Below are 27,911 nucleotides of genomic sequence, written 5' to 3'. Positions count from 1 at the left end.
ACCGCACTTTTTCAAACTACAACACTGCCATTTATGGCGCTTTTCCATTTCATAGTACCCTACGGTTTGGTTTGGGTCAGGTCGGGTCAGCTGAACTCATTTTGGCTTGGTTAGCTTTTCCATCGAGTTTAGTATCACTTCGGAGTGGGAGGAATTATAGGAGTGTCGTTATATTTGCGCTGCCTACTGCTGTGACATCATACAAGTGAGAGTGTCGTTGTATAATACATTTATTTATTTCTCAGTCCACCACAAATTAAATTATTGCGTTTATCACTACCTCTGTTTCACATGACAGTTTCTGTACAAACACCCGTGGCATCAGTCGATGCGCTCCGCTGAGCGTCATTTAAGTTGCATTTAAGCATATATGCGAACGTGCGCATGGTGTTATGGTGTTCCTGATTCATGTGGATGTTTTTCATCACTAAAAGGGAGTTTGGGAACTTACAGCAAAGCACAGATGACAACATGTCTGCTCAAACAAGCGCAAGCTTGCATGAAGGCTAATCTTTTACATTATAGTGACGAAGCTGTTAGTGACGATTCTCTCAGACCAGTCAGTGATCTAGAATGTTTTCGCGTCACGTTTTGGTATCAGCTCAGGTCACTTGGAACCCTGACCGAGGTGGTACATATATTGGTGTCAAATGACCTCTGCCAGTGATCTGACTTTTCTTTGTAAGCTTAGAATTTCTTCTCTTTACTTACATTGAACGGGTGAGTCCAAGGAGCCTTCCATGTCGTTCCGCATATTGATGAAATATAGTAGGAAAGAGGGACAAAAAGCACTTGCCTACCAAAGCGTTTCCACAATGCGTTTTCATTCAAAACACGTGAACCAGCTGCAACGGACTAGGAGATCAGTGATTACATAACGGCTACTGTAGTTGCAACACGCATTTGGAAAGGCGCTAGAGAGCACTGTTCGTTTGAAAGCAAAATACAATTTCACCACTAGATGGAGGTAAATCCTACTTATTGTCCCTTTAAAAAAGTATTGTGAAATGGCAATAGAAATGGTCATTAAAATGCTTTCTTTTCACAACTGTCATGTTACGGCGCATTCACACGGGGCGTCAGCGTTAACGAACTGAATTGTGGATCCGTCAGCGCCGTGTCAGTGCCGTTGCTCGCGGCAGAAGTTGAACATTTCTCAACTTTTCAAGCGGCAACGCATGCGTCAGCCAATCAGATTGCCTTTTGCAAATAACCTAGGCAGAGCCAGCCAATTACGTTTATGAAGGAGCGAAGCATGTGTAGCATGTGTAGCTGTGATTGGCTGTTGGCCACGCTTCAGACAAACCTTCCGTTAAGCGTTAATGCTTACGCCCCCTGTGAATGCGCTGTTAGTCATTTCATTGTTATTTAAAAATTGGACTGCCTTTCGCTGCAAAACTCTTGTAAGTCCCTCCAGTCACACTTCACTGCCATTTTTGAATAAAGGTAAAATGCTCATAAATAAATAAATAAATATATAAATACATACATATACATACATATACATATATATATATATATATATATATATATATACGAAATTTGGTCAGTATCCTAATATATTTGGTAAACCTTTTCGAACCGTGTAAAAAATTCTTTGCCCCGTGACGTGACAGGGAATGTAATGGATCCTTCCAACAATCCTGAGGCTGGGATTAAGCGGATTTAACACGAAAGCATTTGATGAACATATGCTACGTGCTGAGAGCATTTGGTAACACTTTACAATAACGTTGCTTTTGTTAACATCAGTTAATGCATTAGCTAACATGAAATAACAAAGAACTTAGTAAAAAAAATAAATTAGTTTGTGCTAATTTCAACATTTAATAATATATTTTTTTAAATCAAAAGTTGTAACTGTTAACACTGAACTTCTACTGACATTAACCAACATGAATAAAGACAGTATATTGCTCATTGTTAGTTTCTGTTAGCTAATGCATTTATTAATGTTTAAACAAAGATAGATCCAAGTTAATACTTACATGAAACATAAAAGAGATCTCAATGAAATGCATTGAGCTATGAAAAAGCAATAACATTTTCTGTGTATGCACATTCAGACATCAAGGCACGCAAATTAATTATGCTGCCTCCTAATACACCTTCTTTTGACTGAATCACATCTTCATTCGTTGTAAAAGCAATCTCACAATGCACTGCAAAAAAGCTACTTAAAGTATACTATATGCGCTAAAAATATGTACTGAGGTGTAATGCTGGTTTTAGGATGCTACAGCCTAATGGTAGCTGCCCCTATATATAAGCAGTAAGCAGCGATGCACCTTACGAAGTTTTGGAACAGCACTACAGTCGAATGGCAGAAGAAAATAGAAATAATACAGACACAGACGGCTCTGTGGACCGGTGTGTAGGTAGTAAGCTGACAAGCCTCCAAACCGCTCAAACTCTGTCAAGGAGAATCAGAAGGGCTTTCACTACACACTGTGCTGATAGATTTCTCATGCTTTTCACACTCAACAGGGAGGCGGGAAGGATGATATAGAGACAGATGCTGTGCGTCTGTGAGATTACAGAGGGCCAAAAGAGCAGTCTATTTATATTACTAGAAACCAATGAAATACCTCATTAGCACTGAAAACATTGGACTGCTGTTTCAGCCAATTTAAAGAGGACTGAACTTTTAATAGTTCTGGGAATTTTTCACGACACCCCTCAATTGGAAAAAGCTTTTGATCAAGGCTCTTTTTGTATTTCCAGGGGCGAATCCTAATGTACCATTAGATGCGAAATAAATTGAACCTAGGGGAATATACTTTCCCTAACTCAAAAATAAAGTTTTCATAATACAATCTTACATGAACACTGACACATATCTAGACACAGGCATGCAGATACGCATACACAAACACAGCAGCTCATTATGGATACACAGCACGTCCATGTGTCTCATCTATCACCCCTAAACAGCGCAGAGTGATTATGCTCCCTGCTGGTGATCGGTTAGCACTGCACAAAAAGCAGCAGAGGGAATTGAACGCCCTCCGGCAGTGTCGATGTATGCTGCAGCCTGCAGGCTGGCTATAATGCAGCAAAGTAACACACCTTCAATGTCATTGCTTTGAAGATCGATGTCCAAATAATATGCATAAATGTATTTGCCATCTACCAACCTTAGAACTTCCACACCTGTGGAATGACAGATAACGGCAGCAACCCATAAATTGGTGACGATTAGTAACCAGTAGAGGGCAATCTACAAGGAAGATGGTAAATGACCACATCTGCAGCATGAGACATGATCATACCCTGTGTCATTGAGAGTCCAGATGGTCATACTGTATTTTATGAGGTTAGTGATTTTGCAGTATTAATTTAAATGATGGGTTTATGCCAGTTATACTAGTTTTTTTATGATGTTGTCTAGCTATGCAGTGATGTGTTCAAAGAAACAAATCAGAAACACCAGTGAATTAAAATTCTCCAATAATTTACTCACCCTCATACCATCCCAGATGTATAAGAAGGTATTTATATTTGACATGTGTGGTTCTTTTAAAACGAACTCTGGTGCGATTGCTTGGTTGGTGCAGTTTTTTGGGTAAATGTGAATGCTGCCATCCAAATTTTGGTACGCACTAAACAAGCGAACTGAGACTGCTGAAAGGTGGGTCTTGGTCCGCTTCCAAATGAACTCTGTTGCGGTTTTAATGATATGTTAACACACATTGACCACAGGCAGTTTTTTGTGTTTACATTAATGTTACATTAGTTGACTAGTAATTTGTTCAATCAAGCCACCACCTAGTCAACCTTTAAAATATATCTTTATTTATACATTGTTAAAGTTTTGGTCTCTTGCCACTATCACCCTGTTGTCTTGCCTTCTGGGAGATGGCTGGCTAGGGCTGTCACGATTATAAAAAATTTGGCTGATGGTTAATTGCCAAATAAATTTTGATGATTATGCCGATTAATTGCCTGTTTTGTTACAGTTGTTAAACCGCAGAATTAGTAATTTGTAAGTATGTTTATGTATTTCTTCCGGTAATGATTTGCTGTCAGTGTTCTGAAAGTGCTAACAACTTAGCAAGCTAACAAAAACAAAATATCCACATTCTTATTAACGTTACAATGCTTGTCTAATCGATTTAATGTTCCCGATCAGATCTAAGTTAATATAAACACTAAATTTGCTGTTGTTGGCACACTTTGTAGAAAATACAAAAAACACCAATGCCTTCACAAAATAACGACAGAGAACGGAAAGAGAGGCTTTTAGCAGCAGTTCAACATTGCAAACATGGATTCAAAGCTCCATCAAGCCAGCAGGTAAATCATATTGAATATTTAGCAGATTGTCACACTTTAATTCTTATTATATTTCCCATTATAATCACTTGTCTAAGTTGATGCTAGTAATATAATACATAATATTTATAATACTTTAAAACCATAATAATAGTACCGCCCCCCATAGTGCCACTTTTGGTTTGGGCCACTGCCCCATCTAGCATTTTCTAAATGACTGTTCTCATTACAAATATATTCCAAAGAAAAGTGAATGGTTTATAAATAATTTTGTCATTAAGGCAAAAGAAGTTAAATTAAAGCTTTTCAACCTATAAGGCCAGTGGGTTTTGTTCAGATGTAAATTTGTATGTATAATATACAGTATGAGTGTGACCTTATGAAATGTAGTTTTCACAGAGCTGTGTGTTTCTGGTTTTCTTGCTAAACAAACTAATTAATTGGTTTGTTAAGTTAATTTTAACACAATTATCAGCACACTAAGGTTTAAAAAAATTATCCGGCCCGCACTTCATGGCGTTATTTACCATCCGGCCCACAGCCTAAAATGAATTTGACACCCCTGTCATAAACCCTTTAGACGCATCTGCAGGAGGCACTTATTTTGACAAGACACGTGATGCACATAGGTTCACTCCATGTGCCGAACACATATTTTGAAATTACGAACCAGACACATGACGGGAATGGGATACATACATGTTGTGACGAACTTCACATCTTGTGCCCTCGTAAAAATAAGTCACCGGCCGCCATTGGTTATGACAATTAATTGTCTGTTTTATTGCTTTGACATTTAATTCTAATATTTTTTTTTGTTTGTTCATGAAATAATGTTCACATTGTTGTGATTATTAATCTTTTGCAAGGTTTACCTGAATACGAATAAATATGAATACACTTAACATATATTTAAAAATAATTATTATTAATGAATATACCTTTCAAAAGTGGATATTCTTCAAAAGAAATAAACACAATAAAGTGTCTGAAAATAAAAATGCAATCGAAATAAACTAAATATACCATATAAGGCCTTAAATAGTAGCCATTCCTACCAAGGTCATATTAGTACTGGACCACAGGTCTGTAGTGGGTGCAAAAAAATCGATTCCTTACTGATCCTTAAAGGCGCTCTAAGTGAATTTACGCGTTTTAGGCCATAAAACATTTTTTTTTTCATACAGTAAACATCTCCTCACTATCTGCCTGTCCCCTGAACACACTGTAAAAAACGCGGTCTCTTTAGACAGCCCAGGTTCCACAAACTGCAACAAAAACAGAGTGGTCAAACCTACCACCACGAAACATAACAAAGTGTTTCAGCCAATAAACCACAAGAAGGATTTGGGAGTGGGGGTTGGGCGCATTCATGAAGGGAGGGGGGAGGAGTTAGCTACGCTCCGTTTTGTTTGACAGCACTTTGAACGTCAACAAGAAGTGATGTACCACAGATTTGCTTAGAGCGCCTTTAAGAATAGCATCCTTCACTTCCCTCAAATTTGAAATTGCTGTTTTGCTGTTCATACTATCCAAGCGTGCCGCACAAGCCCTGAAAAGTGAAGCCAAAACGTCTCGATCGCCCCCCAGTGACTGGTCCCAGTATAGGTCATAAACCCCGCCTCCCCATGTTATTCAATGGGACTTGAGACCAACTAAAAAAATTAATTACACTTCAATTATCTTTTTTCCGAAGCTGGTTTCTGTCATTTACTGTAGTTTTTATCACGCTGATGTAAATTCAAATGTTTGTTTTTAAAATAAGTTTGTGTTTATTTAGTTATTTAATGATATAAAAACAGTGGTGTCACATCATGATTGACAGCTGTGATATCGTGTGATATGGTCCCGAAATCGCTATTGCGCAGACTCAAGACCCAAGATGTCAGCACCATATCGGGACACTGGCGGCTTCACTTTTTACCAATGGAAGAGAGCGAACAGGCGTCGTCCATCTTTTTTACAGTCTATGATACTGCCTATCAAAGTTATGCAGCATTTCTTTAAAAGCTGTTTTTCCACTGTATTAAATGGCTTTGCATGTATTGCGTGACACTGTCAGTTAATGAATACCATCTGATGCTTTCTCGTTTATACAGGCGCTGCAGCTCCGCCTTGTTGGAAAGGCATGTCTGGTTTTCTATGTCTGGTCATCTATCACATTAATTGACTAAATGTCCTATACTATCATGAAAATTATATACTATTTTAGCAGATTAAAAAAGGACAATAAAAGTTGTAATAATACCATGTAGGCTACAATATATATCTAAAAATTTTCTGAATTTTTTTATGTTAAACTGCTTTGAAACAATGCAACACTGTAAAAAGATCAATACGAAATGTATTGAATGTATGTATTTTGTGCATCCTTAGAGCAAATCCCTTGTGGGTTTTCACATGAACATAGAACTGTGATGTATCACACAGCCTGCAAAATCTTCAGTTATATCCCTTTCACTTATCTCTAGCATCAATCCCCAATTCCAGCAGCATCTCATCTCTCTCGCCTCTCTGTCCTATGTGACCCTATTCCACTTTCAATCCCCGCAGTCCAATCATCCCTGTGCATTCGCCAGCTCTGTTTTTTCGGCTTTGCTGTGTAGCCAGCAGAATCACACTGATGTAAGTAGCAAGCTATGGTGTTAGCTGAACTGTCAGCGAGCAGTTGGCCCACACACACACATATGTATTCAATACACCCACCTTGACACTTGGCACACGGGTGTTTCTCATTCTCCTGCAGTTCTGGGGCCTGGCCACGCACACTGGTGGTCCTCCGCAGCGCTCCATCCTCGCGTAACCGAGCTGCCTCTTCTTTGGCATAGGCGCCCAGCTCCTGCGTGTAGCGTCCATACATCTGAAAGCAAGATGAATTTCATCATCATCAGAATTCATTGGAATTCACAAGCTTAGGCTAAGAAACGGTTCGATGAAATATTGCGCAAAACCCTACAAGCTAAATGGAGGTCATCTGTCAGACTTTTCAGTCTCATCCATGAAATATGAAGCAACTGGCATGCTCCACTGCAATGGAGCTCATTCTGTCATATGCGGTATTGAATTCATGTCAAACACGGTGCTTAGCACAGAGGCCCAAAAGTCCAACTTCAGCCTTATCAGACCATAAGAAATATCCTTTTATGAGATAAAAATGTAGAGTCACTTTCATTCTTTTGGGAAAACTCTATCTGAGAAGTGATCTGAGCATTCCTCTCGCCTACCATCTGTATAAGACGGTTTATAAATAGTTCATGCTGTCACATGCACATCTTCATACATTCATGAAGGAATGTAACTCCAGAGTCTGGGTGATAAAGTTTACTTTTCATGTTACTATATATGTTTCTACAGTGTACTCACCCCAAATGCCTTTTATGTGAACACAGTTTGGAAATAGAAAAAGCGTTGCCCTCATGGTGTAGTGTTTCCCTAGAGCTACAAAGAGATGCTCCCACACAAACCCAGGTATCTTTCTTTTTTAACTTTGTTCCTCATACCTCTGCAAACGTTATGACTCCACTCATGTGATTCATGTGATATGTTGGATAAGACCATAATTTAGCGTTATATAATTTGTGTATACAGCCTCGGACAAATGTTTTAAGAATGACACAAATATTAATTTTCACAAAGTCTGCTGCCTAAATTGCAATCAATTGCAACATCCCTATTTGCCATGAGAGAGAGAGAGAGAGAGAGAGAGAGAGAGAGAGAGAGAGAGAGAGAGAGAGAGAGAGAGAGAGAGAGAGAGAGAGAGAGAGAGAGAGAGAGAGAGAGAGAGAGAGAGAGAGAGAGAGAGAGAGAGAGAGAGAGAGAGAGAGAGAGAGAGACAGATACAAGGCAGGTGAAAACTTTTTATAGTCACAGACTGGAACTTAAAGTGTGTAGAGTTTGCTATGCGGAATTTTTTTTTTTCTATTCTCCTGAGGGGCAGATCACATTAAAGCATTAAAACAAAGCTGGTTACTTGTATTTTGAAGAGATGTGAGACACAACCAGAATATAAAATAGTTCTGCATGATATACGACTATGACAAACAAAGATAACTTGTCTGACCAAGATTAGTTGTTTTAAAGTAAATAGGGGTAAAGCCTTAACTGAATGCTAAATAAGTTGGTGAATATGTAGTACGTTTTGTCCCCAAACCATTAGAAACAGAAAAACAAACTGACCTTATTTTCAGGCATCCTTTAGCCAATAAATATTTCAGTAGTCAATAAAATAGTTATGAATTATTGTCCACAAACTTGTTAGATAATATAGCACATGAAAACTTGGCTCTTCAGTTTGCCCAGCAGAAGTAGCAGTATTTTCTGTTTTACATTTATCAGCTAGATGTCAAATGAACAATTTTTCTTCACTCAACTCACAAATGTTTGCAAACTGTTTTATCAAGACATTGTATTATTGTTTTTTTATTGAACTTCCTTGAAAGGAAAAACCTGACTATACACCTCCGTCTACACACTCCAAATTCCTCAGTCTGAATAAAGACACTAACTTATCTTAACTTAAAGAAACAAATACCCACATAACTAAAAATGTATCTATTTTGGTAATCACAGACACACAGGAGACATATTGAGGACACTGCAAACAATTCAAAGAGGAAAAAAGAATAATAACTAAAATGAGCATCAGTAACTATATGAAGAGCTTAAATGCAAAACCCTCTAAGTGTACATGGGTATGTTAATAAACACACCTTGTATGAAGCCCACACCTTGTATGAACCCCTATTTATAAGCTGCTGCTTCTTGGGAGTCCATTTTTCACAATAGTACTTATTTGTATCTGCTGCATTGAAATGTAGCGTACAATGCAACATGTGTAATTGTGATATTGTGAAAATAAACTTGAAACTTGAAGCACTGTCAAGAGCATGCCGAAGCAACAGCGCTATATCCCTAACCATAAAGCCATGTTGGCCAATCAAATGGCATTGCAGATTCACGCCTCGGCACGAAAAAGGACATCACAAGCCAAAAACTCCGGTTTCACCGGCAACCAGAGTTTCTCTAAATTTTCACCCTAGCAGGAGTTTTCATAAAAGTTTGGTTTCAGTCACCTAAAACCAGTGGTGTAGTCTAGATTTTTGTAGTGAGTATACTGTGATTTTTCCCTCTCACCCTTATGCTGACTCATCCCAGCGTGATAAGCACCACCACACTCACAGATGCATACAGTATGGATCTTAATGTAACTGAGAGCATTCTGAAAGTGTACTCATAAACACATAAACTGAATGTGTTATCAACATGTCAGTTTATTATAAGAAAAAAAGACCTTAACAGCCAATGGGTTTACAGCTGGGGAAACTGGACTGATTTTTAGACTGGTTTAGTGTCAATCAACATCTAACTCAGGGCCAAAACCAACTGTTAATTAAAATTAAATAAACTGTTTACAATCTTCAATCTGTGGCTTACACATGCATTGAAGGAGAAAAAAAATCCACTCTTTTAATAGCTATTATCTGACAACTATTGATAACATTACCATGTGTAATTTAATGGTGTAAATGTTTTAAATTAATACACATTTAAGATGACCATGAAGTAACTCTCATTTGCATAGTCATTGATATAAAAAGCTTATTTGCATATAATACAAGCATTGTCTAAAAATGAAAATAGGCTTTACTTAATTATTATTTCAAGACCGTCATGTAGCCTATTAGACACCCAAACCAAAGTGAAGAAAATGATCTTTAATTTGCAAGTCTGAACTGAACATCAATGCAGACATTAATTTCCTCACAGAAGTTTAAGATCATATACATATATAAATGAACACAGAGAAAGGAAGTTTACTGTGAAACACAAGCAAACATGCTAAAAGGCAGCTAAAAACCATCAGGATATAATAACGGGCTTATTTTATTGCATTTGGAGCTTACCTCCAGATAAAGTAATAAACTGGACTGATGATTTAAATGTTGTTTACTCACATGTGCGTTGTTAACTCTCTGGATTTTATGTTGCAGCACTGCTCCACTCGTTCACTTCTCCACCTAGACTGTTTTTTTACAGTGTCGCGTGAGGAGCGGGTTCGACTTCATTTTGCCCTAGCAGACCTCTTGGTGATGTTAAAGTACCGCGAGAGCCATTCAAAGCAGATTTCTCCATGTGATAACTGGAATCGCTCTCGCGTTACTTTGGTGTCACTCGCATGTGGGTTCTTGTGGTGCCACACCAGTCTGTTTCCCAGTCACTTTCCCGCCGCTATAGTTTGATTTCATACGCTGATCAGATCGCACAGTTCGGTAGGAAGTCAAACACACCAAATATATAACGTTAGCCTAATATGTATATGCATTTCAACCCGCTAGAGTAGCAAGTGTAGCATGCTAATGGTCAGTGCTTCACATCTAAATTATGACTAAAAGTTTGAAATGTCACAAAACCATGCTGTTACGTATCCTCACGCTATTTGTAGTGGGTATACGGAAATCCTTGACAATTCCTAGTGGGTATATGGCGTATACCTGCGTATCACATAGACAACACCACTGCCTAAAACTGTGCGTGGGCGAGCGGCAAAACTGCATTATAAAAAAAATACGGTTTTGAAAATACTCGTGTACGTGTGGAAAGGGCTTTAAAAGAAAACCCCACCGTTTTTCAATATTTTACTATGTTCTTAACTCAACTTAGACGAATGAATACATACCTATATTATATGGCGGAAGAGCACTTAGGCTACGTTCATACTGCAGTCTGAAACGACCCAATTCTGATTTTTTTTTGTCCCTATGCGACCTGTATCTGATCTTTTCATGACAGTCTGAACGACACAGATCCGATCTTTTCAAATGTGACCCAGGCCACTTGGGTATGTGGTCCTGAATCCGATACGTATCCGATCTTTTGAAATGCGACCTTCGTCTGAACGGCCAGGCCACATGGATCCGACCCGTACGTCACTGATACGCTACAAACGTCATAATTCTGCATTGAAGTAGGCAAGAACGATAAGATAAACAACAACCATGGCCGAAGTTGCTAACACTGCTCCACATCATTACATTTTGGCCGTATGGGTGCACACGTTATATGATTTCAAATATTACAGCGTTCTCCAAATATATTAATATATAGCATATTATTATAATGCTGCGAATAATATGTGAAGTAGCAGCTTTCAATAAATATTTTTAAAATGCGTTTATAAATCCAACAACCCCTGTGACCGGTCGACACGTCCAAAACCATTGCCTCTTTGTTTATACATTTAAAAGACAAAGCTGGCAATTCTGGCTATACTTTCGTTCTTTTAATAATTTCTTTATTTTATTTATAAATCACTCTGGGTTATCTGATTTATCTATTTGGCTTGTGTTTTGTTTCCGTGCACTTGAGGCATTTTGCACATTTGTTCTGCACTTTGTTACTTCTAACCTTATTTTACTAAAAAAAAATGTATTTATAATAAACGTAAATTCTGATCTAATTTAAGTCTGTAAATTTTGGATTGCTTTTCGTTGTATCGATGTTGCGCTATTGCGTGCTGGCCATGCTTGCGCATGCAATTTAGCCGAACGGGCTAGGTGCTCTGCGTCTCATATTTAGGAGTTCATCAAACTAAACATTAAAAAAGGATGTTTTTCGACGGGTATAAGTTTTTAAAATGTATTTAAAACAGACTGGTTATTTGTCAAAAGTTAAACTACAAAACAGGTAAGCCGTTTCTTTAAATTTCGGTGCTGAAACGGAAAATATCTGCACCAAACCTATATTTATGCCTGACACGACTGTCTTTCTTGTTATTTAACATTAAGTTCGGTGTTCACTTTCAAATGATAGCAAAGAGATTCCTGAAATAAATAATATCATCAGGTCTTTCTGTATCTAAAGTGAATACAGAGATGATCAAAGTCAAAGCAAGGAAGCAGGTATTTCTATGCTAAATAATAACGCGAAGTGTCTATAAAATCATTAATTTCAGTGTTTTTCTTGTTATAAATTAACGTTTAATGAATTGTAAAGCTTAGTTTTTATCATTTACAGTAACAAACACAAATTATTTGTCATTTCTCATTTGTCGTTTTTTTTGGTCATGACTGCTTTGACGCGCTAAATCTCCAAATTAAATAAAAACACTGAATTGTAGCCGGAGTTTCCAAGCAGGATCCCCTTTGTTATTTTTTTAGGTGTAGTTATCAAAATGTTTTTTGTGTGATGTTCTGTAGATCGTGGCTTTAAAATGATATGAGGAATAATTAAACAAATGTTATCTTACATTTTACATAAAAAAACAGAAGATTGTAATTGTGCTGGCTCCGTTGGGAAAATAACTTTAATATTGCAAAAAGAGCTCCACTGTTGACCACACCGTTGTTGACATCCATGTTTAACATTAGCTTAAAAGTGACGTCCTTGACCGTGGAGTACTCTTATGCGCATGCGGGTCACTTCTGGGTCATTTCACGTTCACACAGAAGATCACAAAAGGTCGCATTTTATTGGAAATGTGAACGGCCTTGCAAAAAAATCTAATTTTTTCAAAAAATCGGAATTGAGCATTAAGCCCTGCAGTATGAACGTAGCCTTTTTTTCAAAAATCGGAATTGAGCATTAAGCCCTGCAGTATGAACGTAGCCTTTTTTTTAAAAAATCGGAATTGAGCATTAAGCCCTGCAGTATGAACGTAGCCTTAGTTTGCAGCACTTCAACCTCGGGCACAGTAATATTGATGAAATTTGAGCGAGAGGGGGAGTAGTCAGAAGTGATGATGTTACTGCGTGCGGAGTGCTCCAAACTAAGTGCTCTTCTGCAATACAATATAGTTCGCATTTTTATCCACTTAAAAATCTAGGTTTTTTTGTGCCACAATACTCATGTAACTACTCATGCAATAGTCTTTAAATAGGAAAAACATGGAAGTGTTTGGTGGCTTCTAAATTCATCCCTGTTTGCATTTGCATTTACATTTTGTCATTTAGCAGACACTTTGGTACAAAGCGACTTACAAGTGAGCTAAACAATAGAAGCAATTATAGCAACACAAGAACAGCAATACATAAGTGCACTGAAAATAGTCTCATCAAGTCTAACACAATAGCCAAGGGTTTGTTAGTAATTTTTTTTTTTTTTTTGGATCCTAAGGAGTGAATGGGGTTAGGCTAAATGCTAACACATTCACCACGTGCTGTACAAAGATTAAGTGCACGCATTGAAAAAAGATAGGTATGTATTAATTCATCTAAGCTGAGGTAAGAAAATAGTAAAATATTGAAAACTGTGGTGTTTCCTTTAATGGATTCTGCTAACAAACTGGTATTTTGAAATGCCTGAGGCTGAAAGTAGCAAAAGTAATACATGTCGAGTGTCCTCATATGTTTTTCATCCACAGTGCATCACATTAAACACCAAAGAACATTAAATACTTATAGAAAAGGTTACTTCCAATCCTTGATTCTGATTGGTCAATAACTGTGCTTCATTTATGATAAATCACAGTTATGATGTTAAACAAGCGCAATATAAACACAAGGGACAGCTGTTTAATATATGTATTTCCATTTGATCAGAGCTGCGTTACAGCTTTTGGGCATTTTTGAAGAAAACATTAACTCTCAGTCTTCTTCTTCATTGGATAACACCTCTCCTGGAATCACAGGATAGCAAAGTGTCCGATCTTGCCGCAAGAAGTAGATCATCCAGGTACTTATTTTTTTTTAGAATACTATCAAAAATCAATCAAAATGTATTTATAAAACACAATAAAAACAACATTGACCACTGTGCTGTACAAACCTTGCTAAAAAGACATGAAATAAAACAGTTATACTGGAAATACACTAAGGAGGAAAAAATCACTTATAGATGACAGATCCTTATACTCTAAGGACAATTATGAGCCTTGGAAATGATGAATTTGGACATACTACTCGCCTCGCCTACTGCTTTTAAATAGTCTGGAAGTAGGCAGTTTCAGACACAGCGTCTGTGTATCATTGTGCATCACCCTTAGCAACCACCCTAGTTAGCCACGTAAACTTATGTGATACATTCTGTTGCTGTTCACAGTCGATCAGTGATAAGAAAATAAGTATATAAGAAGTGATTTTAGTTCATAAAAATTGTGTGGATATCTTTTTTTGCTTTAATACTTGTATTGTGTGTGGTAACCATTTTTTAAAAGCAAGATGCTCAAGGCTACAGCTGTATCGTAAATAAGTCACGCCTGAGGGATTGCAGGCACTCGTCCTTCAGTCATGACTTATTCCACGATACTGCACAGCCTCTTGTACCTTACTGCTTGCATAGACTTCAGTAGATTTCAATCGTGCTGCCGCTAGTTACGGTTAAAAGGATTAAAGCAACTGCAAAATCTATTTTAAATGTTATATTTTTCTGATGACCCACAACACACCTTGCCTTTAGGCTTGTGGTCCTTTTGACCAATCAAATGCAAATTTGTAATAAGGCTTTCAACTTTATACCCTTTCACAGTTTCTTCCCCAAGCAAAGTGCAACAGGTTTCCAGCAGACCTTTTTCAGGCAGCAGCAGCAGCAGCAGGATTTTAAACCAATTAGATTTCACTGTAGGCAGGGCTATCCAGCAGATAACATCAAATGTCGTGACAAGAAAAACATAGCTTTTCTCATCTGCTACGTTTGTTAAAGACGCAGCGTGAAGTTAACTTGATGTTTTAATTTCATATTAAATCAAACAAAAATTTTATGAAAAAAAATCTCACGCGTGGATGACTGTAGTAGGTGGGCATTTAGAGCCCCTCCCTCCTACTGCAAACCTTTTCTTTATTCCTCTTTACTTTTATCTGTTGTTCCTACACTCAGCTGCTCCCACACAGGCAGATGCCCACGGCACAAACGATGGGAAGACGGGAATATTGGCAGGTCTCTCTCCCACACCCTCCTCCTGTTTCCCTCTCTCTCTCTTTCTCTCTCTCTCTCTCTCTCTCTTTGTTCTATAAACACATGGCACTCTGATCTGAGGAGCTCAGCCGCCAGTGGCGCATTGAGATGAGCATCACGATTCCAGCAGTCTCTCTTCGCTCGCATGAGCAGGTGCAGTTCACATGGAGAAAGCAAAGCAGCCCGGCTCAGATTGATCGGCACCCTCCTTTCCTCCTCTGCTCCATCTTCCTTATTTCACACAACCTTTGCGCCTCTTGACACTCACTGTGAGCTGTTGCACACCTGTAGGCACCACCCAATAATGATACCTAAAAATTAGACACACGATGAGTCGATGACAGATCAGTCTGGCACCCATCCCTCTTGAACAGCCTGACAAATTAGTCTGGCCCAATTAAACTCCCACAATTAGCAGACTGACATTTGACCTTTGCAGCAAAAGCTGTCACAATCAGTGGCATGCTGCCTGCAACCAATCAAATCACAGATCCAAAATTGAGCACTCCCATCACAGGTGTGCTGCCGACCTCCACTGGAAAAGAACAAGCTGATGCTGTCTTAACACATAACTGTCAACCAAGCCAACATTTTAAAGCACATTCAATCAATAAAGTAAACCTCTTAAGTGTTTGCCCTCAGTAGCCTAGCGGTCAAACAGACTTGCGGCATATTGACCAGGTACTGTAAGGTGCGGCTGACACAACACTTTATCTTTCATTATACAGTTTCTGGCCAAAAAAGAAACATATTATATCACACAGCTGGTAATAGTAGAAAAACGCATTATTGTAACCACATTGTCTTGCAATGGAGTATGCCCAGCATCTCAAAAGGCATCCACTTATACAGGCTTAAGGAGTGTTTTTGGTGGATATGAGTGGCCTGTGGCAAAGATTTTTCTGAAGGGCTTTGGGGTGTAAATGGTGTTGCCTCAAAGCTCTGAACCAGACGTCTAAGAGCATCAGCAGCCCTTGTGTTGCTAAGGGAGGTGTATTGCTCTGCTCCAGGTTTAATGGGATGTGATAGCCACTATAATTAAAGCCAGCTTCATCTTGTGTCTTTGTTTTACCAATGATTTGTGACTAGAATAATATCTTGGTTATAGACTGTATGACATATGACTTCATTCATAATTGACAGCACTGACTGGCTGCTTTACAATCCCATTGTATTTCAACATCCTCATTAACACGCAAAATTGAGATGGTGCCATGCAAACAAAAGCTCATGCAAATTTTGCCAGTGTTTGGACTGGAAAAAAAAACAGATGCAAGATGAAAGAAAACACAGACGTGGCGTCTGAAGTCAGCTGTGATTTGGACTGTACATTCCTGAAAGCAAAGTCAAGGTCATTTTGATAATACCTAATCGTGGTATAAATGTAATGCAAGATAACAAGATATCTGCATGAGACAGATAAGTATCATTTTATCCTCTTTCCCTCTCTCACCCAAACACACAGACATATTGATTACATCAATTGCGTAGCTCCTATTAGTTCTTTGATGGTCATCGTGGGAACAGTTACTTTGTAACAGGCATTTATTTATCACAAAGTAATCAATCAAGCACTAATACAATATCCAAAACTGCTTGATAACTTTCCCAATCAGCAAATTTAGTCTTAGATTGTAAAGGAATGACTAAATGTCTGTAATTTACACTCAAAAGGTGCTAAATAGCACTAAATATGGTTCACTGGCTCGTAATCATAGGAGAACTCTTATAAGTGCCATATAGCACCTATGTAGAACCATATTGTGCTCTATAGAACCATAAGTGGTGCTATATCACTTTGTATGGTTTTCATAGGTGCTATATACAGTGAGGAAAATAAGTATTTGAATACCCTGCTATTTTGCAAGTTCTCCCACTTAGAAATCATGGAGGGGTCTGAAATTGTCATCATATGTGCATGTCCACTGTGAGAGACATAATCTAAAAAAAAATATCCAGAAATCACAATATATGATTTTTTACTATTTATTTGTATGATACAGCTGCAAATAATTATTTGAACACCTGTCTATCAGCTAGAATTCTGACCCTCAAAGACCTGTCAGTCTGCCTTTTAAAATGTCCACCTCCATTCCATTTATTATCCTAAATTAGATTAAGTCGTTAGCTGCATAAAGACACCTGTCCACCCCATACAATCAGTAAGAATCCAACTACTAACATGGCCAAGACCAAAGAGCTGTCCAAACACACTAGAGACAAAATTGTACACCTCCACAAGGCTGGAAAGGGCTACTGGGAAATTTCCAAGCAGCTTGGTGAAAAAAGGTCCACTGTTGGAGCAATTACTAGAAAGTGGAAGAAGCTAAACATGACTGTCAATCTCCCTCGGACTGGGGCTCCATGCAAGGTCTCACCTTGTGGGGTCTCAGTGATCCTAAGAAAGGTGAGAATTCAGCCCAGATCTACACAGGAGGAGCCGGTCAATGACCTGAAAAGAGCTGGGACCACCGTTTCCAAGGTCTCTGTTGGTAATACACAAAGACGTCATGGTTTGAAATCATGCTTGGCAAGGAAGGTTCCCCTGCTTAAACCAGCACATGTCCAGGCCCGTCTTAAGTTTGCCAATGACCATTTGGATGATCCAGAGTAGTGATGGGAGAAAGTCATGTGGTCAGATGAGACCAAAATAGAACTTTTTGGTCATAATTCCACTAAACGAAGTGGAGAAGAAGAATGATGAGTACCATCCAAAGAACACCATGAAGCATGGGGGTGGTAGCATCATGCTTTGGGGGTGTTTTTCTGCACATGGGATAGGGTGACTGCACTGTATTAAGGAGAGGATGACCGGGGCCATGTATTGCGAGATTTTGGGGAACAACCTCCTTCCCTCAGTTAGAGCATTGAAGATGGGTCGAGGCTGGGTCTTCCAACATGACAAAGACCCGAAGCACACAGCCCGGATAACCAAGGAGTGGCTCTGTAAGAAGGTTTTCTGGCGATGTCCTAGATAGTCTCCAGACCTAAACCCAATAGAGAATCTTTGGAGGGAGCTGAAACTCCCTGTGTTTCTCAGCGACAGGCCAGAAACCTGACTGATCTAGAGAAGATCTGTGTGAAGGATGTCTCTCACAGTGGACATGCACCTACCATAACAATTTCAGACTCCTTCATGATTTCTAAGTGGGAGAACTTGCAAAATAGCAAGGTGTTCAAATATTTCCTCACTGTAGGTGCTATAGACCGTTTCATCGGATGCACATGCGGTCAGAACTTTACTTCCGGTTTCTGTTTGTTTAATGGTCTGACTAGTGCTAAACTGATCTCTTGAACAAATGCCTTGTCGAAAGAACATATGTTTTGGTTTCTAAGGTAATCTACGTGTTGCTTATTTTGCTTGTTATATTAATAAACTACTTTAAAATGACTTCGTTGTTATTTATTATTAGCAGATTTTACCCGAAGTTACGTTTGTTCCTCGAAAGCGTGTTACTGCAGAAACCGTCTATATAGCACTAAAAATGGTTCCCCTATAATTACAAGCATTTAGTGCTATTTAGCACCAATGTTTTAGAGTGTGGCATAACAATAAGTAACATAAGAAATATACTTTAAAAGAGTGGATGTTGATAAAGTAAGAAACCATAAGAAAGTTACAATTTCACATCTCCAAATTTAGCTCAGTGTTTTAGGTTATATGCAGTGATTACCATGTTGGAACTTCCTTCAAAAGCTTTTCATAAACCAAACCTATTTCAGCTCTGGGCTTTGAAATCTAATTTTGTAGATATTTGGGAAAGTGTGTTATCAAGTCTTTGTGTGCAAATTGTGTTCCCTAAGCGGAAGCATTTTTACATCACATCTCTAGGTGTGAGCTTATCAAGATTTTTGGCCATTTGCTCCTCTATGTTAGCCTTGAATCAATATATATAATGGAAAGGAGAGGTAGAGGGTGTATTGGATTAGCATTTAACTGAGTCAGAAGATGCTCGAAAAACAACCTCTGTCAGCACAGTGACCACAACCTATCCTGCTACTCCAAAAAGAACCCTTTCAAGAATAAAGAAATATATCTCATTACATTACCAACTCTTCTGCAATCCACTGCAACTGGTCTGGGGCATTTTGACACTAAGCCAGAATAATAAAGAAATGCTTTCAAAATCTTTACCTAAGCTGTTGTATTAAATTACATTGGTTTAGGGCCAAATGGTGGTTTAGATTCTTGGATGGTAATAATCATGCGTCTAAAAGCTGATGTGAGATTAAACTGCCTCCTTTAATCATTTTGCAACCAGGTAGGTATGGCTCTCATTAGAGCTGTTGCCTCCTTAAGGTTATTCATCACTTCATTTGTGCAAAAAAGGGTGAGTCAAAGCACCCTGGTGAATAATGAATAGCATATCTACATTCACATAATAGCATATGGAAATAGCTTATCACTTTACGTGCAGTTAAGGCTAAAGGGCTGTTGGTATATGAACATTTTTCCAATGCAATGGTTTTTTCTGCTTCAGTTACTGTACTCCCCTGAAGGGTTATCTAGCATGGCTAAAATCATAATCACATCTCAATGACTGTGTGCACCATGCTGAAGATGTGTGAGGCGACTGTTCTCACACCACCGGAATCGAATCCTCTGCATGTCCACAGTAGTCTTTGATCTCATTAGTGGTCAAAATCTTCCTCCCCACCGTGCTAAGGAGGACGCTGGCGTGAAATATCTGTTTTTCATATTCTTATTTTTGAAACACACACTGAAAGGTCAACCAGGATGTTATCTACATTTACTGATGAATCTGGGCTAAGAGAGAAAAATATGATTAATGTCAAGTATAAAGAAATAATTCACCTAATACTTAAATATTTGTGAATATTTACTCACCCCATGTTGTTCCAAACAAAAAATTTATTTATTAAGCAGTTCATGAGATTAGGTACATCCAATGTCACGGTTTATGAATACATTGTTTCCTTCTGATTCACATGGCTGTGTTGTGTAGTGGTGTCTGTGTGTGTGGGTGTGATTGGCACTTACCTCCAGCGCACCTGATGATCATCATTCGCTCCAGCTGCAGCTCATCAACTCACCTATATATACTCATTCAGTTCTCGTGTTCTTTGTCAGATCGTTCCGGATGTCTAGCTGTTGGTGAGGTCTCGTGCTGTGTGTTCCTGTCTTCCGTGTTCCTGCTCTCGTGTTCGTGATCGTGTTTGGATTTGGATTGGATATCACTCGGGAGTTTCACTGTCTTCACGCTGGCCACCTCAACTGCCTGTGTCACCCGCTCAGCTGCTCGCATTATTCATTTCACTCTGTTTTCAATAAAACTCTTAACTTGCATTTGCTTCCTCTCATGTTTCGTGACAGAACGATCTGACCAAGTCATGGAAGCAGCGAGTTCTAATATTACATCCATGGAGGAGTTCTTCAATCGCAGCAATAGACGAATGGAGTCTCAAGAACGTAATCTTTGTGAGACGGGTCGTGCTGTTCAGGCGTTGGTGGCACAGGTATCGGAGCTCACCCAACAATTTCAACAACTTCAGATGCCCACTGCGCCGCCCACACCGCCTGTTCAACCCATACCACCGGATAACAACACGTCCTCGGAGCCCCGCCTACCGATTCCCGAGTCTTACGCTGGTGAGCCGAATTTTTGTAGAGCGTTTCTAACACGTTGCTCAATGCATTTCTCTTTGCAACCTAGAACCTTCAACAACGAACAGACCAAGGTGGCGTTTGTGTTAACCCTTTTGACGGGTAAGGCGGCGCTCTGGGGAACGGCGGTGTGGGAGAACCAGGATCCATGCTGCGCCTCATTCCAGACACTATCCGAAGAGATGAAGCGAGTCTTTGATCGGGCTCTCGCTGGTAGGGAGGCGGCTCGTCTACTGGCGGAGTTGAAGCAAGGAGAGAGGTCAGTTTCTGATTATTCGATTGAGTTCCGTACTCTTGCTGCTGAGTGTCATTGGAATGAGGAGGCGCAGTGGGACATGTTCCTGCATGGGTTGGCTGACCGCGTCCATCGGGAGATCTACACCACGGAGTTACCCACTACACTCAACGGACTCATTGAACTGGCCTTAAGAGTCGACTCCCGGTTGACTCGAATGAATCGCAGAGTCAAACCCAGCTCCGGTATCAGCAGAACGGAGGAAGTTCGAGTCACTGGTGGAGACGTGGTCAGCCCTGTCTACGATCCCGAGCCCATGCAGGTGGGTCGAGCCCGACTCTCCCGGGAGGAAAAGGAGCGGCGGAGATCCCAGGGCCTTTGTTTATATTGCGGTGGAACTGGTCACTTTGCCTATAACTGTCCCGTAAAAGGTCCAGCCCGGTAGTAAATTCGAGGCTACTATCGGGCGGGGTCTCAGTCGAAAAGACCTCATCTACATCTACGTTCCTCCCGGTGAGACTGAGGTGGTCAGCACGTCATCACGATTGTCGAGCACTGGTGGATTCAGGGGCAGAAGGTAATTTCATGGACCGTTCATTTGCTGTCAAACACCAGATTCCCTTCAGACCTCTCTCACGTCAGATTTCAGTTCATGCACTCAACGGACAAGATCTTCCCACCATTTTTTCTGTCACTGAGGAAATCACACTCATCACCTCGGGCAATCACACTGAAACTATCTCATTTTACATTCTGGATACACCTTTGGCTCCTATTGTACTCGGACATCCCTGGCTAACATTACACAACCCCAAAGTGGACTGGCAGACTAATTCAGTGTGTGCTTGGAGTGTTAAGTGTCATGAGTCTTGTCTTGTTTCTGCTTGTTCGTCTGTGCCTCTGTCTGTGTTTCAGGAGGAGGCAGTGGATTTATCTAACGTGCCCGCGGAGTACCACGACCTGAAGGAAGTGTTCAGTAAGTCTCGGGCTGCTTCTCTCCCTCCGCACCGTCCCTATGACTGTGCTATTGAGTTAATGTCAGGTAAGTCTCCGCCTAAAGGCAAGTTATATTCACTTTCGATTCCCGAAAGGGAGGCTATGGAGAAATACATTTCTGATTCTCTAGCAAACAGGTTCATCCGCCCTTCCTCTTCTCCAGCGGGGGCGGGGTTCTTTTTTGTGGGGAAGAAGGATGGTACCCTGCGACCTTGCATTGACTACCGAGGGTTGAACAACATCACGGTCAAGAATACTTATCCTTTACCGTTGATGTCTTCAGCTTTCGAGAGGTTGCAGGGAGCATCTGTCTTTACAAAATTGGACTTACGTAATGCTTATCATTTGGTCCGCATAAGGGAGGGGGATGAATGGAAAACTGCTTTTAACACCCCTCGCGGCCATTTTGAATATTTGGTGATGCCTTTCGGATTATCAAATTCGCCAGCAGTTTTCCAGGCACTCGTCAATGATGTGTTGCGAGATATGGTTGACCAGTTCATATATGTCTACCTGGATGACATATTGATTTTTTCCTCATCTCTCCAGGAACATGTGCAACACGTCAGACGAGTGCTTCAGAGGTTGCTAGAGAATGGGCTTTTTGTCAAGGCGGAGAAATGCGAGTTCCACGCACAGTCGGTACCATTTTTGGGGTACATCATCTCTACTGAGGGAGTGCGTATGGATCCTGAAAGGGTTAAGGCTGTGGTAGATTGGCCAAGTCCAGATTCCCGTAAGGCCCTGCAGAGGTTTCTGGGGTTCGCTAATTTTTACCGGCGTTTCATTCGCAATTTCAGCCAGCTAGCCGCACCTCTGACTGCCTTGACCTCTCCACGAACTACGTTCAGGTGGTCAGACGCAGCTGAGGCTGCGTTTGCCAAACTGAAGGGTTGCTTTGTTTCAGCCCCCATTCTCATTTCCCCTGATCCTTCACGTCAGTTCGTGGTCGAGGTCGACGCGTCAGAGGTGGGGGTAGGAGCAGTGTTATCCCAACGCTCTTCCTCAGATGACAAGATGCACCCATGCGCGTTTTTTTCACATCGATTATCTCCCGCGGAACGTAATTACGATATTGGTAATAGAGAGTTGCTGGCAGTCAAGTTAGCATTGGAGGAGTGGCGCCACTGGTTAGAAGGTTCCGGGGTACCTTTTATTGTCTGGACCGATCATAAGAACTTGGAATATATTAGAACTGCTAAAAGACTGAATTCCAGGCAGGCTCGGTGGGCACTTTTTTTCGGTCGTTTTGATTTTTCTCTCTCGTATCGTCCGGGTTCCAAAAACATCAAACCCGATTCTTTGTCACGCATTTTTGATCGTTCCGAACGCCTGTCTACTCCCGAGTGTATTTTACCAGAGAGGATAGTTATCTCTGCACTCGTATGGGAGGTCGAAGCGAGAGTCAAAGCGGCTCTAGAAGGGGTAACGCCTCCGGTCGGGTGTCCACCGAATCGCTTATTTGTGCCGGAGAGGTTAAGGTCCAATGTTATTCAGTGGGGTCATTGTTCCAATGTTGCTTGTCATCCCGGAGTAAGTCGAACCAGGTTTTTGGTCAAGCAACGATTCTGGTGGCCACGTATGGCTCGGGACATTCACAGTTTTGTTTTGGCTTGTTCGGTTTGTGCCAGCGGTAAGACTTCCAATCGTCCTCCTGATGGGTTACTTCGACCGCTGCCTGTCCCTTCGAGACCCTGGTCCCATATCGCTCTAGATTTTGTTACCGCCCTCCCGCCCTCCCAGGGCAACACGGTTGTTTTGACCGTGGTGGACCGATTCTCGAAGGCGACTCATTTCATCCCCTTGCCCAAATTACCATCAGCCAAGGAGACAGCGGTGATTGTCGTAAACCACGTCTTTCGCTTACATGGCCTCCCGACAGACGTGGTTTCCGACAGGGGTCCCCAGTTCGTGTCCAAATTTTGGCGTGAGTTTTGTAGATTACTAGGGGCGACTGTTAGCCTTTCCTCTGGGTTTCATCCCTAGACCAATGGTCAAACCGAGAGAGCCAACCAAGATTTGGAGAGAGTGTTGCGATGTCTGGTTTCCAAGAATCCTTCATCCTGGAGTCAACAGCTCTCTATGGTGGAGTACGCCCACAATTCTTTACCGGTATCATCTACGGGCCTATCGCCGTTTCAGTGTAGTGTAGGCTACCAACCACCTGTTTTTCCCAGTCTGGAATCCGAAGTTACGGTCCCCTCTGCTCACGCGTTTGTTCAGAGGTGTCGTCGTACCTGGACTAGAACCCGTGAGGTTTTACTCCAGGTGCGGGAGCGCACCAAGGCCAAAGCCGATCGCCACCGGTCTAGGCCTCCGAGATACGTCGTTGGTCAAAGAGTGTGGCTTTCTACCAAGAATATTCCTCTCCGATCCGTTTCTAATAAGTTAGCTCCCAAATTCATTGGCCCGTTCAAGGTCACTAAAATCATTAATCCAGTGACTGTCCGCCTTAGTCTTCCTCCTGCGTACAGGAGAGTTCATCCCGCCTTCCATATTTCCAAGATCAAACCTGTGTTTTTGTCACGCCTTAATCCGCCTGCCCCGGTTCCCCCCCCGCCTCGTCTCGTAGATGGGGAGACCACGTATTCGGTAAATCGTATTCTGGACTCTAGGCGGAGGGGACGCGGATTTCAGTACTTGGTGGATTGGGAAGGTTACGGTCCGGAGGAGAGAAGTTGGGTTCCTGCTCGGGACATATTGGATCACTCTCTTATCGAGGAATTCAATCGACAGGTAAAGGGGTCTGGGAACGCCAGGCGGCGTTCCTAAGAGGAGGGGTACTGTCACGGTTTATGAATACATTGTTTCCTTCTGATTCACATGGCTGTGTTGTGTAGTGGTGTCTGTGTGTGTGGGTGTGATTGGCACTTACCTCCAGCGCACCTGATGATCATCATTCGCTCCAGCTGCAGCTCATCAACTCACCTATATATACTCATTCAGTTCTCGTGTTCTTTGTCAGATCGTTCCGGATGTCTAGCTGTTGGTGAGGTCTCGTGCTGTGTGTTCCTGTCTTCCGTGTTCCTGCTCTCGTGTTCGTGATCGTGTTTGGATTTGGATTGGATATCACTCGGGAGTTTCACTGTCTTCACGCTGGCCACCTCAACTGCCTGTGTCACCCGCTCAGCTGCTCGCATTATTCATTTCACTCTGTTTTCAATAAAACTCTTAACTTGCATTTGCTTCCTCTCATGTTTCGTGACATCCAAGCTTTGTTTTAAAGAGCACCTATTTCATTGCTAAAACAACGTTATTTTGTGTATTAGGTATAATACAGTGTGTTTGCGAGGTTTATGGTTAAAAAACACATTATTTTCCACATACTGTAAATTTTTGTAGCTCCAGGTTTCACTCTCTTCCCGAAACACATGGATTTGAAAAGCTCTGTGTCCCTGATTGGCCAGCTAATCTGTACATTGTGATTGGCCTGAATACCTCGAAATGTGACGCTCCTTATGTTTGAAAGATTTGAACAAGAGTTCACTTACAGGTTGTGAGTCTGAACCGGTCTGAACCGGGAGGAATTATGATAATGTTGGTCTTGTAAAAAAAAAATGTCGGTCTTAATCACCAATCCCAGGAAGTAAACTGTTGACTACAATCTGTGTGTTTGTTGTAGTCCAAGAAAAGAGATTTTATGTGGAGACGATAACTCCCGTCATCGTTTACTTTGGGGTATGTACCTTTTGCATATCGTGAACATGTACTAATACACACTAACACACCAAATGAAATTTAAAAACGTTGTGAATCTGACAATAGGTGCTCTTTAATACAACAAATGTGGTGTGGTCAAAATGCCATAAAATGTCTGAAATGAGCTTAAATCCTTATCTATCTAATTTGGTAATTTTCTAGCAATAAACATAAAAACACTATGCCGTCATTAAAGGTCACGTTCTTTCTGATCCCATTTTTTAAACCCTAGTTAGTGTGTAATGTTCCTATAATAGCATAAATAATACCTGCAAAATGATAAAGCTCACAGTTCAGTGCCAGGTGATATATTTTCTTTAACAGAATTCCCCTTTCAAAGCCTACAGCGAACAGCCGGTTTGGACTACAGCCCTCTACTTCCTGCTTTAATGACGTCAGTAGAACAGTTTTTGACTAAACTCAGCCCATAGGAATACGTCAGTCGCCAGCTAAGCTAACGGCAAGCTATAATAATAATAATAATTCCTTACATTTATATAGCGCTTTTCTCAGTACTCAAAGCGCTTTACATATGAACGGGGAATCTCCTCAACCACCACCAATGTGCAGCATCCACCTGGATGATGCGACGGCAGCCATATTGCGCTAGAACGCTCACCACACACCAGCTTATTAGTGGAGAGGAGACAGAGTGATATAGCCAATTAGTATGAGGGATGATTAGTAGGCCAATGGGCAAGTTTGGCCAGGATGCCGGGGCACACCCCTACTCTTTTTCGAAGGACATCCTGGGATTTTTAATGACCACAGAGAGTCAGGACCTCGGTTTTAACGTCTCATCCGAAGGACGGTGCATTTTGACAGTATAGTGTCCCCGTCACTATACTGGGATGTTAGGACCCACACAGACCACAGGGTGAGCACCCCCTGCTGGTCTCACTAACACCAGCAGCAACCTGGTCTTCCCAGGTGGTCTCCCATCCAAGTACTACCAGGCTCAGCCCTGCTTAGCTTCAGTGGGCAAGCTGTCTTAAGCTAAGCTGCTATCGAATCACAACACACTAAACAAACTACACAATCAGAACTCAATACGTATTTCTGAAGGAGGGACTCCAAGGAAAACATCAGCCCGAGGACAGTGAAAACAGCGGTACACAGGAAAGTAAATTGTGTGAAAAATACCACGTGTTTTCACATGTGAAACATGAACACATGTTATATTGCGCAATGTAAACACAATCAAAGCTTCAAAAACATGGAAAGAACAGGACCTTTAACTGCTTTCACACATACAGTCTTACTAGTAAATTACAGTTAGGAGATTGTCTGTGAACAGGACCAGCTTCAGGCAATCATAAAAAATTTAATTTGACTTGGGACATTGGCGGTGGTAGTTCTCCTACCTAGACAGCTAAAAAATGTATAAATCTCTGCAAGAGGAGATTGAGAAGGGACATTGTGAGTAGACTACTCTTGTGTTAATTTTAAAAGTTTCCTGAACCACTAGAAATCTGCAATTATACAAACCATAGAATTTAAAGCACTAACTAATGCAACATTTTAGCTAAAATTATTTCCGTATTAGAATACCTTCTTTAGGTTGGATGTGGAGTACTATGATGAAGAGAGTATTTATGTAGCTGGAAGGCATAGTTTGCACTGTACAACCATGTTGTTTGTGTTTTCTTCTTTGAAAACAAAATAGCTGCGACATTTCAATGAATTGAAAGCGATTTTCCCCACGGGGAGCATTGTCTCAACTAGTTGTGATTCAATCTGTGCCTGAAATTGTAGACGTGTGTTATTTGCGCATGTACCAGCAAGTGAGTCATCACTGGTAACAGAAAAAGAAACTGTACAGTCAAGTACTGCTTGATAATATGTTTAAATACAGATTTATTTCTGATTTATTTATTTTTATTTTTTTAAATGTAACCGTAATCTGATTACTTCATAACATAATGTAACTGTAATAAATTACAGTTAATATTTTTTGTATTCTGATTACATAATCCTGTTACATGTAATCCATTACTTCCCAACCCTGTTTACAACACTGACCTTACAGCACGACAGGATTAGAGAAACGTCCGCTCTCTGTCAAAGTTATCAGTATCTTAGTTGTGATGTGTGAATGATATCTTACTGGTAAAGTTATTGTGTATGAACAGCACATTTTTGTATTCAATGGTAAAGTAATTCTGGTAACTTTATGATAATTTACCAAAATTA

General features: G+C 40.6%; 1 protein-coding gene across 3 annotated transcripts in view; it reads right to left on the bottom strand.

The window, feature by feature from the left end:
• The window catches only part of clcn2a (chloride channel, voltage-sensitive 2a), a 67,266-nt gene that overhangs the window by 27,856 nt on the left and 11,499 nt on the right, over positions 1-27,911 (bottom strand). For all 3 annotated transcript variants that reach the window (XM_065276035.2, XM_065276034.2, XM_065276036.2), the window contains exon 2: positions 6,982-7,135. In XM_065276035.2, coding sequence (XP_065132107.1) covers positions 6,982-7,135 — 154 coding nt within the window. The remainder of the gene's footprint in view (positions 1-6,981; positions 7,136-27,911) is intronic.

The sequence above is a fragment of the Paramisgurnus dabryanus genome, chromosome 6 (genome assembly GCF_030506205.2).
Source record: "Paramisgurnus dabryanus chromosome 6, PD_genome_1.1, whole genome shotgun sequence".
NCBI classification, from domain to species: domain Eukaryota; kingdom Metazoa; phylum Chordata; class Actinopteri; order Cypriniformes; family Cobitidae; genus Paramisgurnus; species Paramisgurnus dabryanus.
Note: the sequence above shows the minus strand (reverse complement) of the source record. Positions and strands in the feature narration are given on the sequence as shown.